This window comes from Peromyscus maniculatus, chromosome 5, assembly GCF_049852395.1.
Source record: "Peromyscus maniculatus bairdii isolate BWxNUB_F1_BW_parent chromosome 5, HU_Pman_BW_mat_3.1, whole genome shotgun sequence".
In the NCBI taxonomy this organism is placed as follows: domain Eukaryota; kingdom Metazoa; phylum Chordata; class Mammalia; order Rodentia; family Cricetidae; genus Peromyscus; species Peromyscus maniculatus.
Genome location: NC_134856.1, coordinates 103,450,332 through 103,462,994, shown reverse-complemented (window position 1 = coordinate 103,462,994; position 12,663 = coordinate 103,450,332). Strand labels below are relative to the sequence as shown.

At 42.5% G+C, this 12,663-nt stretch overlaps 1 protein-coding gene and 1 non-coding gene across 2 annotated transcripts; one reads left to right on the top strand and one right to left on the bottom strand.

Moving 5' to 3' along the window:
* The first annotated feature begins 1,631 nt into the window (after positions 1-1,631).
* Positions 1,632-1,739, top strand: LOC121829878 (U6 spliceosomal RNA). The gene has a single exon (XR_006072939.1). It is a non-coding gene; the product is annotated as a U6 spliceosomal RNA (small nuclear RNA).
* Positions 1,740-6,222: 4,483 nt separating this feature from the next.
* On the bottom strand, positions 6,223-12,269 carry Zscan31 (zinc finger and SCAN domain containing 31). The gene is given in 4 exon segments (XM_076573607.1): positions 6,223-7,096; positions 7,099-7,606; positions 7,609-7,739; positions 11,933-12,269. Coding segments are annotated over 4 exon segments (1,173 nt in total). The 3' UTR covers positions 6,223-6,899.
* Between the last annotated feature and the right edge of the window lie 394 nt (positions 12,270-12,663).

Sequence of the window (12,663 nt, the reverse complement as noted above, 5' to 3'; positions counted from 1 at the left end):
TAGAGGCCCCAGATTTGATTCCCAGCACCCACATGGCAGTTCACAACCATCTGTAATTCCAGTTCTAGGGGATCCAACAGCTTCTTCTGATCTCTTTGGGCACTGGACACATACATGCAGACAAAAAAAAAAAAGTAAAAAACCCAAAGAATTGTACAGTATAATACCTGGGTTACAAGTTGGTAAGAGCAGTACCCTAATGCCAAACAAACAGTTGTTGCAGATAAAAAGTGTGAAGACCATGAACAACCTGATGGTGTAATACAGAAGACTCCCAGGAGGGAAAGAATGGGGTGAGTTGATCATACAGACTAGAAGGCACTGAGAGATTCTTAACCAGAGGAGCCAAAGAGATGCAGAGGGGGCTAGTGGGCTACATAGTCTGTAGGGCTACAAACGAGTTGAGTTACAAAAGCATTTAACAAATTATCTGAACCAAAAGCTAAAGGGGCTGTTGTGAGACAAAGTGAGAATAGGCAACTTTGGTTCCTCTGACAGAAGTTGGAATCATCAGGGATGTGACTTAGCACCAACCTTTGTGTGTTTGTGTGGCTGTGTCTCTGTGTGTGTATCTATGTGGTGTGGAGTGTTTCTGTGTGCCTGTTTATACATATGGAGACCAGAGGACAACCTTCAGTGTCCTTTCTCAGGCACCACCCATACCTTGCAGGCTCTCTCACTGGCCTGGACCTCAGCAGAAAGGCTAGACTAGGTGCCCCACTCCAATCCCTGCCTTCTGCCACTGGGATTACAAGCCCAGATTAGTAAATATATATCCTTAAAATATATATGTTTTAAATACATATTAAGTGTATATATTTTAAATATATACTTTTAATAGGTTATGGGGATCAAAGTCCTCATGGTTTCAGGGCAAGCACTTTACCAACGGAACTCTTCCCAGCCCAGCACGTAGCTTCCTAAGCCATAGGCTGCAAATGCATATGAGAGTCATATAATTTAATTGAGTGGGGACTGAAAAAAAAATGCAACCATACAATGTTTCTGAATGACCAAAAATTAAATAAAAATGCATGAGTGAGAGGATTTTCTTGTAAATGAAGGTAGAATTTTTCTGTCCCAATGGCCCAGTCCCAAATAAATAAGCAAATGCTTATATTAATTACAGAATGCTTGGTCGATAGCTCAGGCTTATTACTAACTAGCTCTTATATTCAAATTAACCCATTTCTATTAATCTATGTATTTCCACATGGTCCTTGGCTTTACCTATCCTCTGGCATCTAGTTTATTAGACAGCTAGCTCACATCTCTTTTGACTCTGCCCTTCTTCATCCCAGTCCTCAGTTTTATTGTCCCGCCTAACTTTATCCTGCCTTGCTATAGTCCAAACAGCTTTATTATTAATCAATGAGAGTGATACATATTCACAGCATACAGAAGAATCATCCCATAGCAGTTTCTGGTAACTCTTGCCTATATTATACTGCACAGCTTCACCATAGTCTTGGTTTTGAACACATAATAGGAATATTCCATTGTGCATATGTAATACCAATAAACATTGCCTAAAATGCCTCAGCTCAGATTTGAAAATACTCTATGTTATACATTGAGGTGTTTTTACTGCACATATAAAGCGTTCTGCTCTTATAGAAACACAATGGCTTATGTTCACATTGGCAGCACATACATAAAAAATCAGGACAATGCACAGAAGAGTAGCATGGCCTTTCTGCAAGGATGACACTCAAATTTATGAAGTGTTCCATACTTTTTAGTAAGGAAATGGAACCTGCCTAGATGTCCATCAACAGAAAATGGATAACAAAACTGGGCATATGTACACTTTGGAATTTTACCCAGCTGTAACTAGATGGGAGACCATGAGCGGGGAGCAAGAGATGTTGAGGAAGTCTGGGAAGGAGGGCAGAAGCACTTTCACTTATGAAAGGGGAAAGAAGGCTTCTGGGAGTGGGTTGTGAGAGAGGGGACAGAAGAAAAACAACCCAAACAAAATTTATTTGAAAAAAGAAAAATGCTGTAATAGAACCTAGTTCTTTATATGCTAGTGAAAAAAAGGAGGGCAAACCTGGTTATAATCTAAAGAACTATTTTTCAAATATACAAAACTTTGGGCCTTAGAAAATAAAGTGGATTAAGGGTGTATTTGTGATGCTATCTGGATTAGAAATAAAAATTAGGTTTTTTGTTTGTTTCTTTTTAAGAAACTCCCATTCATATACACAGTGGAAATACAACTCGCATCTGTCCCCAGCAAGTATAGTAGGTTGGATGTAAGAGAAGCGGGTAAAGAGACTTGTTGCTAAACCTGATGACTTGGGTTTGATGCCTGGGTTCCACATATTCACAGGAATTAATCAACTTCCACCAAGCTATTCTCTGACCTCCACATACATGCTGTGGCATTCATTCACCCACATATTCACATAAACACAGATAAAGAAATGTAATTAAAAAGAAAAAAACCCTATTGGCTTAGTTATAGAATACAAAGACTTAATATGTTCCTACTATCATTCCTCAACATGTAAGTATCAGATTTATGTATCTTTAGATTATATTATACTGTATTATAGAATTGCTGCGGGATAATGCTCTTGTACACTGTAAAGATTTGTCACTTGTATTGGTTTTTAATAAAACACTGATTGGCCAGTAGCCAGGCAAGAAGTATAGGTGGGGTGACCAGATTAGGGGAATTCTGGGAAAAGAAAAGGCAGAGGCAGAGTTGCCAGACAGAGGCAGAGGAAATAAGATGAGACTGTTGGACTGAGAAAAGGTACCAAGCCACGTGGCTAAACATGGACAAGAATTATGGGTTAATTTAAGCATAAGAGCTAGTTAGTTATAAGCCTGAGCAATAGGCCAAACAGTTTATAATTGATATAAGCCTCTGTGTGTTTATTTGGGACCGAATAGGCAGGACAGAAACTTCTATCTACATAGAATATTTGGTTTTAAAAACTGCTGTTTGAGTTATTGATTTGAGTTTCTTTTTTAAAACCTTTAAATTAATTTTCACTCGGGATTAGAACATAAATTTCAGTGATTTCCCAAGGGATCCTAGATACACTTCTGCCATTTTGTATTATGTGAAATAGTGTTCTCGGCATTGACAATGATAAAATCAAACTACATGGGCCAGCGAAATAGTTCAGGAAGGGAGCTGGAGAGATGGTTCAGATGTTCAGAGCTTTTGTTGAAGAGGACCTGGGTTTGGTTCCTATCACCCATATGATGGTTCAAAACCATCTATAACTTCAGTTCCAGGATATATGATGCCCTCTCCTGACCTCGGCAGGCATGAGGCACAGATGTGGTGCACATACATACATACATACATACATACATACATACATACATACATGCCAAATTCTCATATAAATAAAATAAAATAAAATCCTGTTTAAAAATCAATGGGTTTAGCCGGGTGTTGGTGGCACACGCCTTTAATCCCAGCACTTGGGAGGCAGAGCCAGGCAAATCTCTGTGAGTTCGTGGCCAGCCTGGTCTACAGAGTGAAATCCAGGACAGGCACCAAAACTACACAGAGGAACCCTGTCTCGAAGGAAAAAAAAAAATCAATGGCTTAGTGGGTAAAGGCACTTGTCAAATTAGCCTGAAAACATGAGTTCAATCCCTAGACTCTACAAGGCAGAAGGAGAGAACAACTTCTGAATGCATGGATTAAATGAACTAGAGATTCTCAAAAGAGGCATCCAAACATGACAGTTAAACACATTAGTGATGAGGTCAGAACCATCGGCATATGCCCATGTCACACTAGAGAAACCTGAAACTTCCTTCTGAAGTAATTTGTCCAAGAATGAGCCCAAATTTGAATTTGCTACTTCTCACCCTATGTCTTCCACCTCTCTATAACTTATCTGTATATTCTGAACTTGTCTGTTATCTACTGGCCTATCTGGATTCTGTTGTTTGGGTCTGAATCTGTGTCCCCATGCCTGCTTGATGACTGGCTGTCTAGTCTGTCATAGGAGTCTGAATCTGTCCTTGCCTGAATGTTGTCTTCCTTATAGATCTCTCCCTATCCAAGGGCTTTTACTCTGTATTTATTGAAGAGATCATAGAGCATCACATGGGAAGGAATGAAGGATACTTTACAGAAATCTTTAGTGAAGTTTTATGAGGGATTATACTTGACTCACTTCAACTAACCCAGAAGCACTCAGAAAGGCAAATATAACTGTCATCATCAAGGAATACCCACATGTTTTTTCAGCATTTATAGAAGGTATTTATTTTATAAAGTTGCTTCCATCTTGCTGTTTTCAAAACATGATTATTATAACACAAAGACATATATACATATATATGCATACACACATACACACACACACACACATATATATATATATATATATATATATATATATATATATATATAGAGAGAGAGAGAGAGAGAGAGAGAGAGAGAGAGTTTTCTGAGTCAGGGCCATGGAAGAGTACATGACTTAAGACTACAGCTATGCGCTTAGGTTGTAGAAGGTGATAACATGGAAAATTCATGGCAAGTAAGATTGACTGTTACATTGTTCTCTTAAAGGCAAGTTAAACAGATTGAATATACAGCAGGAAATCAGTCTTAAGTGACCTCAACATGTATTATTAACTCAGCTATGAGGTCCACCAAAAGTTCCAGTCTCTTTAGACATAAGAGATATTTTCATAGTAATCTATTGCCACACGTGAAATTTGTCCTCTGGTCTCCACATGGACACACATTCTCATACACATATACATGTTAAATAAATACAAATTCAAACTGTCAACCAACTCTAAAAAACCGTTGAAGATGGTGCTGGGAAATGGCTCAGCATTCAGGACACTTGATACTACTTACTGCAGAGCCCCGGGCTCAGTTCCCAGAACCCAAGTCAGGCGGCTCACAACCACCTGTAACTCCAGCTCCGGCAGATCTGATTCCCTCTTCTGACCTCAGAGGCCACTTGCAGGGACAGGGTGCACATACACTAAGGCACACATGTATGCACATAAATAATTACAACTTTAGAAAACGTTGAACATATTGTGTCCTACAGCATCAAACATTCAGCCAAGGTTTAATTCTTTACATAAAAGTAAGCAAACACATCACTTCACAAATTTCCTTTGTTTTTTTTTCCATTGAAAACATATTAAAATGATTAGTGTGTACGAACATAATGTGTGTGTGGGGGGGGGGCATGTGCACTATGGCGTCTATGTGGAGGTCAGAGGACAGCTTTGTGGGGTCAGGTCTCTTCATTAACCTTGTCGCTCTCTGGGGTTGAACTCAGATCACCAGTCACAGGTGGTAAGAGCCTTTTACTGACTGAGCTACGTCACTGGCCCCACCCTGCTCATTTTAATAAGAATCTTATCTACATGAAAGCACTGTTTTAGTCTTTCATGGTTTTTGAGATGGGGTGGCAGTGTTGCCCAGGCTGGTCTTGTGCTCATGGACTAAGCCATCCTCTCAGCTCAGCCTCCTGAGTGCAGGGACTATAGGCAGCCACCACCACGCACAGCATGGGGACCCACTCTGGATCCTGATCTTCTCTGTATAAAGCTCCAGAGTTAAAAATAAAATGACTTTTGAGTCCTGAAAAGTTATGTGGATGCACCGGGCGGTGGTGGTGCATGCCTTTAATCCCAGCACTCGGGAGGAAGAGGCAGGCAGATCTCTGTGAATTCGAGGCCAGCCTGGTCTACACAGAGAGTTCCAGGACAGCCAAGGCAGTTACATAGAGAAACCCTGTCATGAAAAACTATTAAAAAAAAGGGGGGGGGGAAATATGTGGGTGCTTAAAATGTAAGTCTATGGGTTTGTGGGTGTGAAATGAAAGTTCCCTGAAAAAGCCATACCTGGATTACCTTGAAGATTATGTCTCCCATTCTCCACATCTCCATTTCCCAGATCTTCATTCCATTTTTGCTTCAGCTAGCTCCAGAATCCCTGCACTTCCTCTCAGTCTCCAACTGTCTACCCTCAAACTGCACCCATCACATTGATAAGGGAGACCATAGTAATGACTTCCTGTGTAAATGTGGGTAACTCTTACTCCCCAAAGCATTAAGTCCATTTATATCTTACAGAAAAATACCCAACTTTATATTATTTTTTTAACTCACCCAATCTTTACAAAGTGCACACAAATACTTATAGAGTTGTTCAATATTTAATATTATTCAAGAACAGCTTCTCTATTCAAATGTATTTCCAGATTTGCTTGCTTTAAGAGAAATCACTAGGGATGAACCAAAAAAATAGAGGATAAGAAAACTGACTGGAGGATCCAGAAGAAACCAGTAGCTGATTCTTAGACAGCTATTAATTTTGCTAAGAACAGAATAGACCAGATGAACATCTTATTTTCCAAGATGGCCCCATTTAGACGACTGTTAGGTCCCAGAGGTAGTCTACAATATCCAGAAATGAGCAATGTGGTTAGATCAAAACCGGCATTCCTCGGGAACTTGTGAAACCAGTTCCCACCTGCCACAAAGAGTCATTTCCGGTCGTCTGGCAGAAGGGGCATATGGCTACCCGTGGTGCCTATCAACTTATCAAAGCCCGCGCTGCCGCCTGGCTCCCTCAGCATCACAAGTAACGGTTACACATTTCAAAGCCCACACTAGCATCCTAGCCCTTCTCACCTCCTCTATCCTGAACCCCCTTCAGCTCACAGGCTTTCCTCCCCCCAGCTACTCCCCATATTCTTAGAATCCAGCTTTTCTCACCATGCTCTCTCAAGTCTCTGTCCCCTGCCATTCTCTCCTCTCTCACAGATCGCCCTGGCCAGTCCAGTCTGCGGGCTGTGTTCAGTCTACTTCCTTCTCTCTCTGCTCGGGACTCTTCCAGGTGCCTCTGGCCGCTCTCTCACATTTCTACAATAAAAATCTTAACCATATCATGGAGCAGTCATGTTGGCAGTTTCTTTACTGAACCCCCTCACATAAAAGGACTGCAAGTCCACAGGATGAGTCCAAATCAGCAACTGTATGTGCTCTAAAATACCTAATGAGGTTCCAGTGATGACTGGAACCTTGCCCACACTTCTCACATTTGTAAGGGTTCTCTCTCCAGTGTGTCTTCTCTGGGATTCATAAGGCGTGCCCGGCTACTAAAGCTTTTATTGCACTGACGACACTGATAAGGTTTCTCACCAGTGTGGATACGAAGATGCTGAAAAGTCCCGCATTCTGAATGAAGGCAGGCTTTGCCACACTTGGTACACTGACAGCGCTTCCCTCCAGTGTGTATCTGCTGACACTGGACAAGGCGTGAGATAGGGCAGATAACGCATGCTTCACATTCATTGGGCTTTTCCCCTGTGTGGATTCTTCCATGTCTAATGAGATCATTGCAGGTACTGAAGGCTTTTCCATACTCCTTACATTGATAAGGTTTCTCTGCAGTGTGGCTCCGCTGATGTTCATTCAGGCCTGATTTCTGGTTGAAGGCCTTCCCACACTCTTTACATTCATGTGGCTTCTCCCGGGTATGTATTCTCCAGTGTTGAATGAGGCTTGAGCTTTGAGTGAAGCTTTTCCCACATTCATTGAACCTGCATTGTCTTTCTTCAGCAGGGGTTGATGCAGCCTTTCCATCTTCGTGTATTTACACGTTTCTCTGTACATAGAATCCAGAAGAGCATCTCTTTGGAGTCTGCTGTCCCCAAAATGTCATGATTCTTTTAAGACTTCTTGCTTTGCTGTCAACCCCTGGTTTACAAGTATAGGTTCACTACCTGGAACAATAACCAGAACAAAAATAAATGGATCCTTATCAGAAAGATACTTTCCTAGAGTGTGGATAAGTTTACATAATGTAAGGATGACTTAAACAGGGCTATCGGAGTGACCACATCTCCACAGCTGAAATTCAGGCTGGAGAAAAAGCAAGACTCACAGAGAGACTATGCAAAGGCAGATGCTACAGAATATCCACCACAGGAAAAGCACTATTCTAGGTGTTCCACGCATGTTAACTTGTTAAATCTTCAGTTAACTCTTCACTTGAGGTGCTTCCATGTTTCTATGTCAGACACACATAAACTGAAGGCACAGGAAGTTTACCTAACTTGTCTACTGTCAAAAGCTACTTAGTTGCAATGCTTAACTCCAACCCCTGTAATTTGGCCCTAGAATCACAATCTTAACCCTGTTCAGAGCTACCAGAGCTCCCTTTGAATGGAGGACATGTGCCTTATTCTTGAAACTGGTGGAGGTCAGAAGGTTCACATTTGAGCTGTGTCAGTGTGGAATGGTTGACTGTTGATTCCTGCTTGACCTTCAAAAGCACTACATCTTCTGAGGGCACTTCAGAACGTTCTTGCTTCTGACCTAGCAAATAGTGGGTTTATAAGAGAGCTGTGAGAGCCCAAGCTAATGATTCATGCAAGAGATGATGTGGAACCATATGAAACATTCTGTAGAGGGATGGCTCAATGGAAGGACCAAATTCTATAACCCACAATAGCAGAAAGGAAAGAACAAAGTGAACCAATAAGACGTGGTCATTTTAAACAGGTCAAGTTATTTGATTGATTGATTGTCCTTTAAACAGGGAAATCCAGCTGGGCTTGGTGGCACAGGCCTGAAGTCCAAATTACACAGAGGGCTGAAAAGGATTACAAGTTCAAAGTAATGTGGAGAACTTGGTGAGACTTTATGTTAAAATATGTAATTTAAAAGGGGGTGAGCATAGAGCTCAATTGAAATGCGCTTGCTTGGCTTGTGCAAGGCTATGGGTTCAATCCTCAGTCCCAGAAGCAACACAAGGGGGGTCGGGGTGTGCGGGAATCTGATTTCTCTCTCCTTGAGTGCGTGCTGTATTTGATGGCTCCTTTCTACTGAAATATGGCAGAAGTGATGGTATCTAACTTCTGTATAATAATAGTTTTTAAAAAGCTTTGTGGTTTTCCTCTTTCTCTCCACTGGAGAGAACTAGCTGAAATGTCATGAGAACAAGCAATTCTATTGTAATGTACCTTATTAAATATAATTTACGTTACTAAATTGCCACATGCTGTTTGGGCTCACTAAAAAGCTGGTTTTGGAGGAGGGCTTGGCTCCTCCACTTCAGGCCCAAGCATGTTGGTCTAGAGGTATATCCTTCGAGACCGCTTGTCTGGAGACAGACAGACTGTCCACTCCCGGCCCTGAGGCAGGAGGGAAAGAGAAAAACAGAAAAAGAGAGTAAAACAGCCCAGAGTAAAACAACCCTGTCCTTGAGAGCCTGCCCTGCTTCTGAACTCACAATCACCCCAGTTCCAGGGGATGTTACACCCTCTTCTCACCTCTGTGGATGATAGGCATACACATGTAGGCAAAACACTCAATAAAATGAAACAAATCTAAAATAAAATTTTAAAAAACAAATAAATGCATGTGATTTTTTTTTTAATGCAAGTGGTGGGAAGTCTCACCACAGGAAGAAATTCTGCCTGGGACCTTCTTTGTTGATCAGAGGCTCCAACTGACTGTGTATGACTGGGCCTCCAAGTCCTTTCTAGTCTTTTCCTGATGTTCTATATCTGCTGCTTGCTGTTCTGTGCTCTTCTGCTTATGTTTAATAAGCTCACTCATTTGGAAACCAAAAGCATGGCTATGCTGGATCATTCTCCATGATGAATATAACTGGGAAAGTTGTAAGAATCTGCAAAATGCCATTACTGTTTCTAAGGAGTAAATGGTCCAGTGCTGAGGAAATCCCCAGATAGGGATATCTCTCCTTGTGTGTGTTGGCTCAGGAATGAGCAAAGCGGACTAATCTTAGTGAGCAGTAGTGGAAGCTACACCATGTGGCCGAGGCTTTGCCAATGGCTACTGGGAGAAATAATACGATCTTTTTAGCCAGGTGGGAAAGCTATTGAGGAGCAAGGTTGAATAAGACAGTAAAAAGTTCGACCAGAAAAGGAGATGGTGGACTTGTAGAGCTGTCTGGTAATGTTGCCAAGAAACCTGAGTCATAAGCAGAGGAAAGGAAGGGGAACATCATCACTGCAAGAAAAGTTCATTTTGAAATTGGCTCTGTGAGGGGGTACCAGGGCCAAAGACCTGACTGATAACTCTCGGCTCTCACCTGATCTCCTATGGTACTCCTTAAAGACTGTGTGCAAGAAGTTAAGGAACCTATGAAGCAGGAAGTGTTCACTGGTGCGGCTGGTAACTTCACAGCAAGGATGTGGATCAGGATTATTAAAGCTGCTGCTCTTGTCAATAAACAAGTTACTATGACTCTCATAGTGAATGAGACAAGAAATCCAATCAACCAAGTGATTAAAAAAATATAACTGGGGGAGCTGGGCAACTGATGTATGTGAAAGTGATTCAAGCCACCCCCTTTACACCCCTGGTGAGCAGGGAGAGCCCTGGACAAAATACATGGAGTGACCTCCTGATTCTCAATGGCAATTCTCTATGGCAGATTCTTCAAAAGAATGGATTGTGAGCTTCAAGGGGTCTCAGTGGGTAAAGGTGTTGGAGACCGACTCTGGACAGCTGTGTCTTGAACCTTGTGTTACCTGCCACGATTTATCAAGCCTCGTGTAAATAAGAGGCTTTTAGTCTAACCTAGGAATGTAGGATTAAATAAACCTCTTTAAATCAGCTAGCTGCAGGGGCCTGGGACCAAAGCGACCTCCTGCTGACCCTCCCTTAGGAATTTTCTTTGTCCTCTCCTCACTCCTGCTCCCCCTCCCTACCTGAAGCCCTGTTTATAAGCTCTAACACCCAGTCAATAAACTGAGACCTTGACACAACTCAGACTGACTCTGTCTTTCTTCACGCGCTTGGTCTCCTTTCCCTCTCGCCCCCCATTGATTCCCAGGTGGTCCCTCCTCGAGACCCTCGAATAACCTGGCCTGCTGGACGGGTCATAAAGGCACTTGGGAAGCAAGCCTGATAGCCTGGGTTTGATCCACAGAATCCACGGAGTTAGATGCAGTGGCTCACCTACACTCCTAACGCTGTCCATGGAAACTGGACATGGGATTGTCCAGAAGGTTACAGACCAGCTAGCGTGGAGAACACAGAAGAGCAGAAGCAGCAAGAGAGACCACGTCTTAACAAGACCAAAGAAAGAACCAACTCCCAAAACACTGTCCCCTGACTTCCACACCACACTGTGAACACATGCACAGTAGTAAGTATTTTTAAAAAAATAAAGGCTAGAGCCCCTGACTGATGCTTCCCAGGCCATTTCTGCTGGATGATGCATCTGACTTGACATTCTACTGTTTATCTGCTGCTTGTCATTTTGTTCTTTTACTTCTGCTTGCTCTGTGTTTAATAAACTCATTTGAAACTGAAAGGCCATTGTGGGTCATTCTCTATGTGGAACACCTGGGATGAGTCAACGTGGCAAAGACCTAAAACTTCCTGTCGGCAGACCAAGAGCAACTGAAGTTACTAACAACCACAACTGGGTTGTCCCAAAAAGGATCTGTCAGCCTTAGTTATGCTATCAGATGGCTATACTAGTCTTGACTGACATCTTCATTGAAAAACTCAGGAGATCCTCCTAAGCAGCAGCCAGATTCCCAATTCACAAACAACACTGTATATATGCTATTAAGATTTAGGGGTTACAGGGCAGTGGAGGCACATGCCTTTAATCCCAGCATTTGGGAGGCAGAGGCAAAAGAATCTGTGAGTTGGACTATAAAGGGAGTTCCAGGACAGCCAGGGCTACACAGAGAAACCCTGTCTTGGAAAGAGGAACGGGGAGGGGAGGGGAGGAAGAGAAAGGAAAGAGGAAAGGAAATGAAAAGATAAGAAAAAGAAAAGGAAAGGAAAAATATTTAGGGGGTGATTGTTTACACAGAAGCAGAGAACTCAGACTTGTAGCCATAGGCATCGGAGCTTCGCTCTTTGTTCAGGATTCAGTGTCTAGAACCCCAGTCCTCCTCATCACACCTTAGTGAGTTTCCAAGCTCACTAAGCTCTTGCTCCAGATCTTCAAGCATAGCCACTGCCTCCTCCCCACTGTGTGGGCTCTGCTGTTGTACCCAGGCCTGCGGCTCCTCGGGCAGGATGGCCAGGAATGGCTCCAGCACCAGCAGCTCCAGGATCTGTTCTTCGGTGTGGGCCCCAGGCTGCAGCCACTGTCTGCAGAGCTCATGTAGCCAGCTCAGAGCTCTCCGAGGCCCAGGAGTCTCTTGGCCAGAAAAGCTGTTCCCTGGAGGATAGCTTTCTTGGTCCCAGAGAGGACCTTCCTCTACCTTCACAATCTTAAGTACATCCTGTCCTGCTGTTGAAACCGTTCTGGGATTCATTTAGAAGGCTCATAGCACTGTGAGTTGAAAGAAAAATTATGATTGAAGACTCTTTGATTCAATCTTCTTAAGGAACTTTAACTTGACAACAGAATATTATATACCAATGGCAAATAAAAGTAGTGAGAAACATGCAATAAAAACAATGAATAGAATTATTGCCTAGGCAAGTCTTCAGATGATATAAGACACAAGAAGAGTTAAGTCACCCCACCAAATATGACAGCACTCTAGACGAGCTAAAATGGAGAGGCTGATGATCACGTGGGTAGGCCTAACTTGAGACCCGTAGAATTATGTGGCCACTCCGTGACTGACAGCCAACGTACAAATATGTCCTACCCATCCTTGGGCCCCAAGACCCAGTACCATTTATTCCACCACACTGTCATAG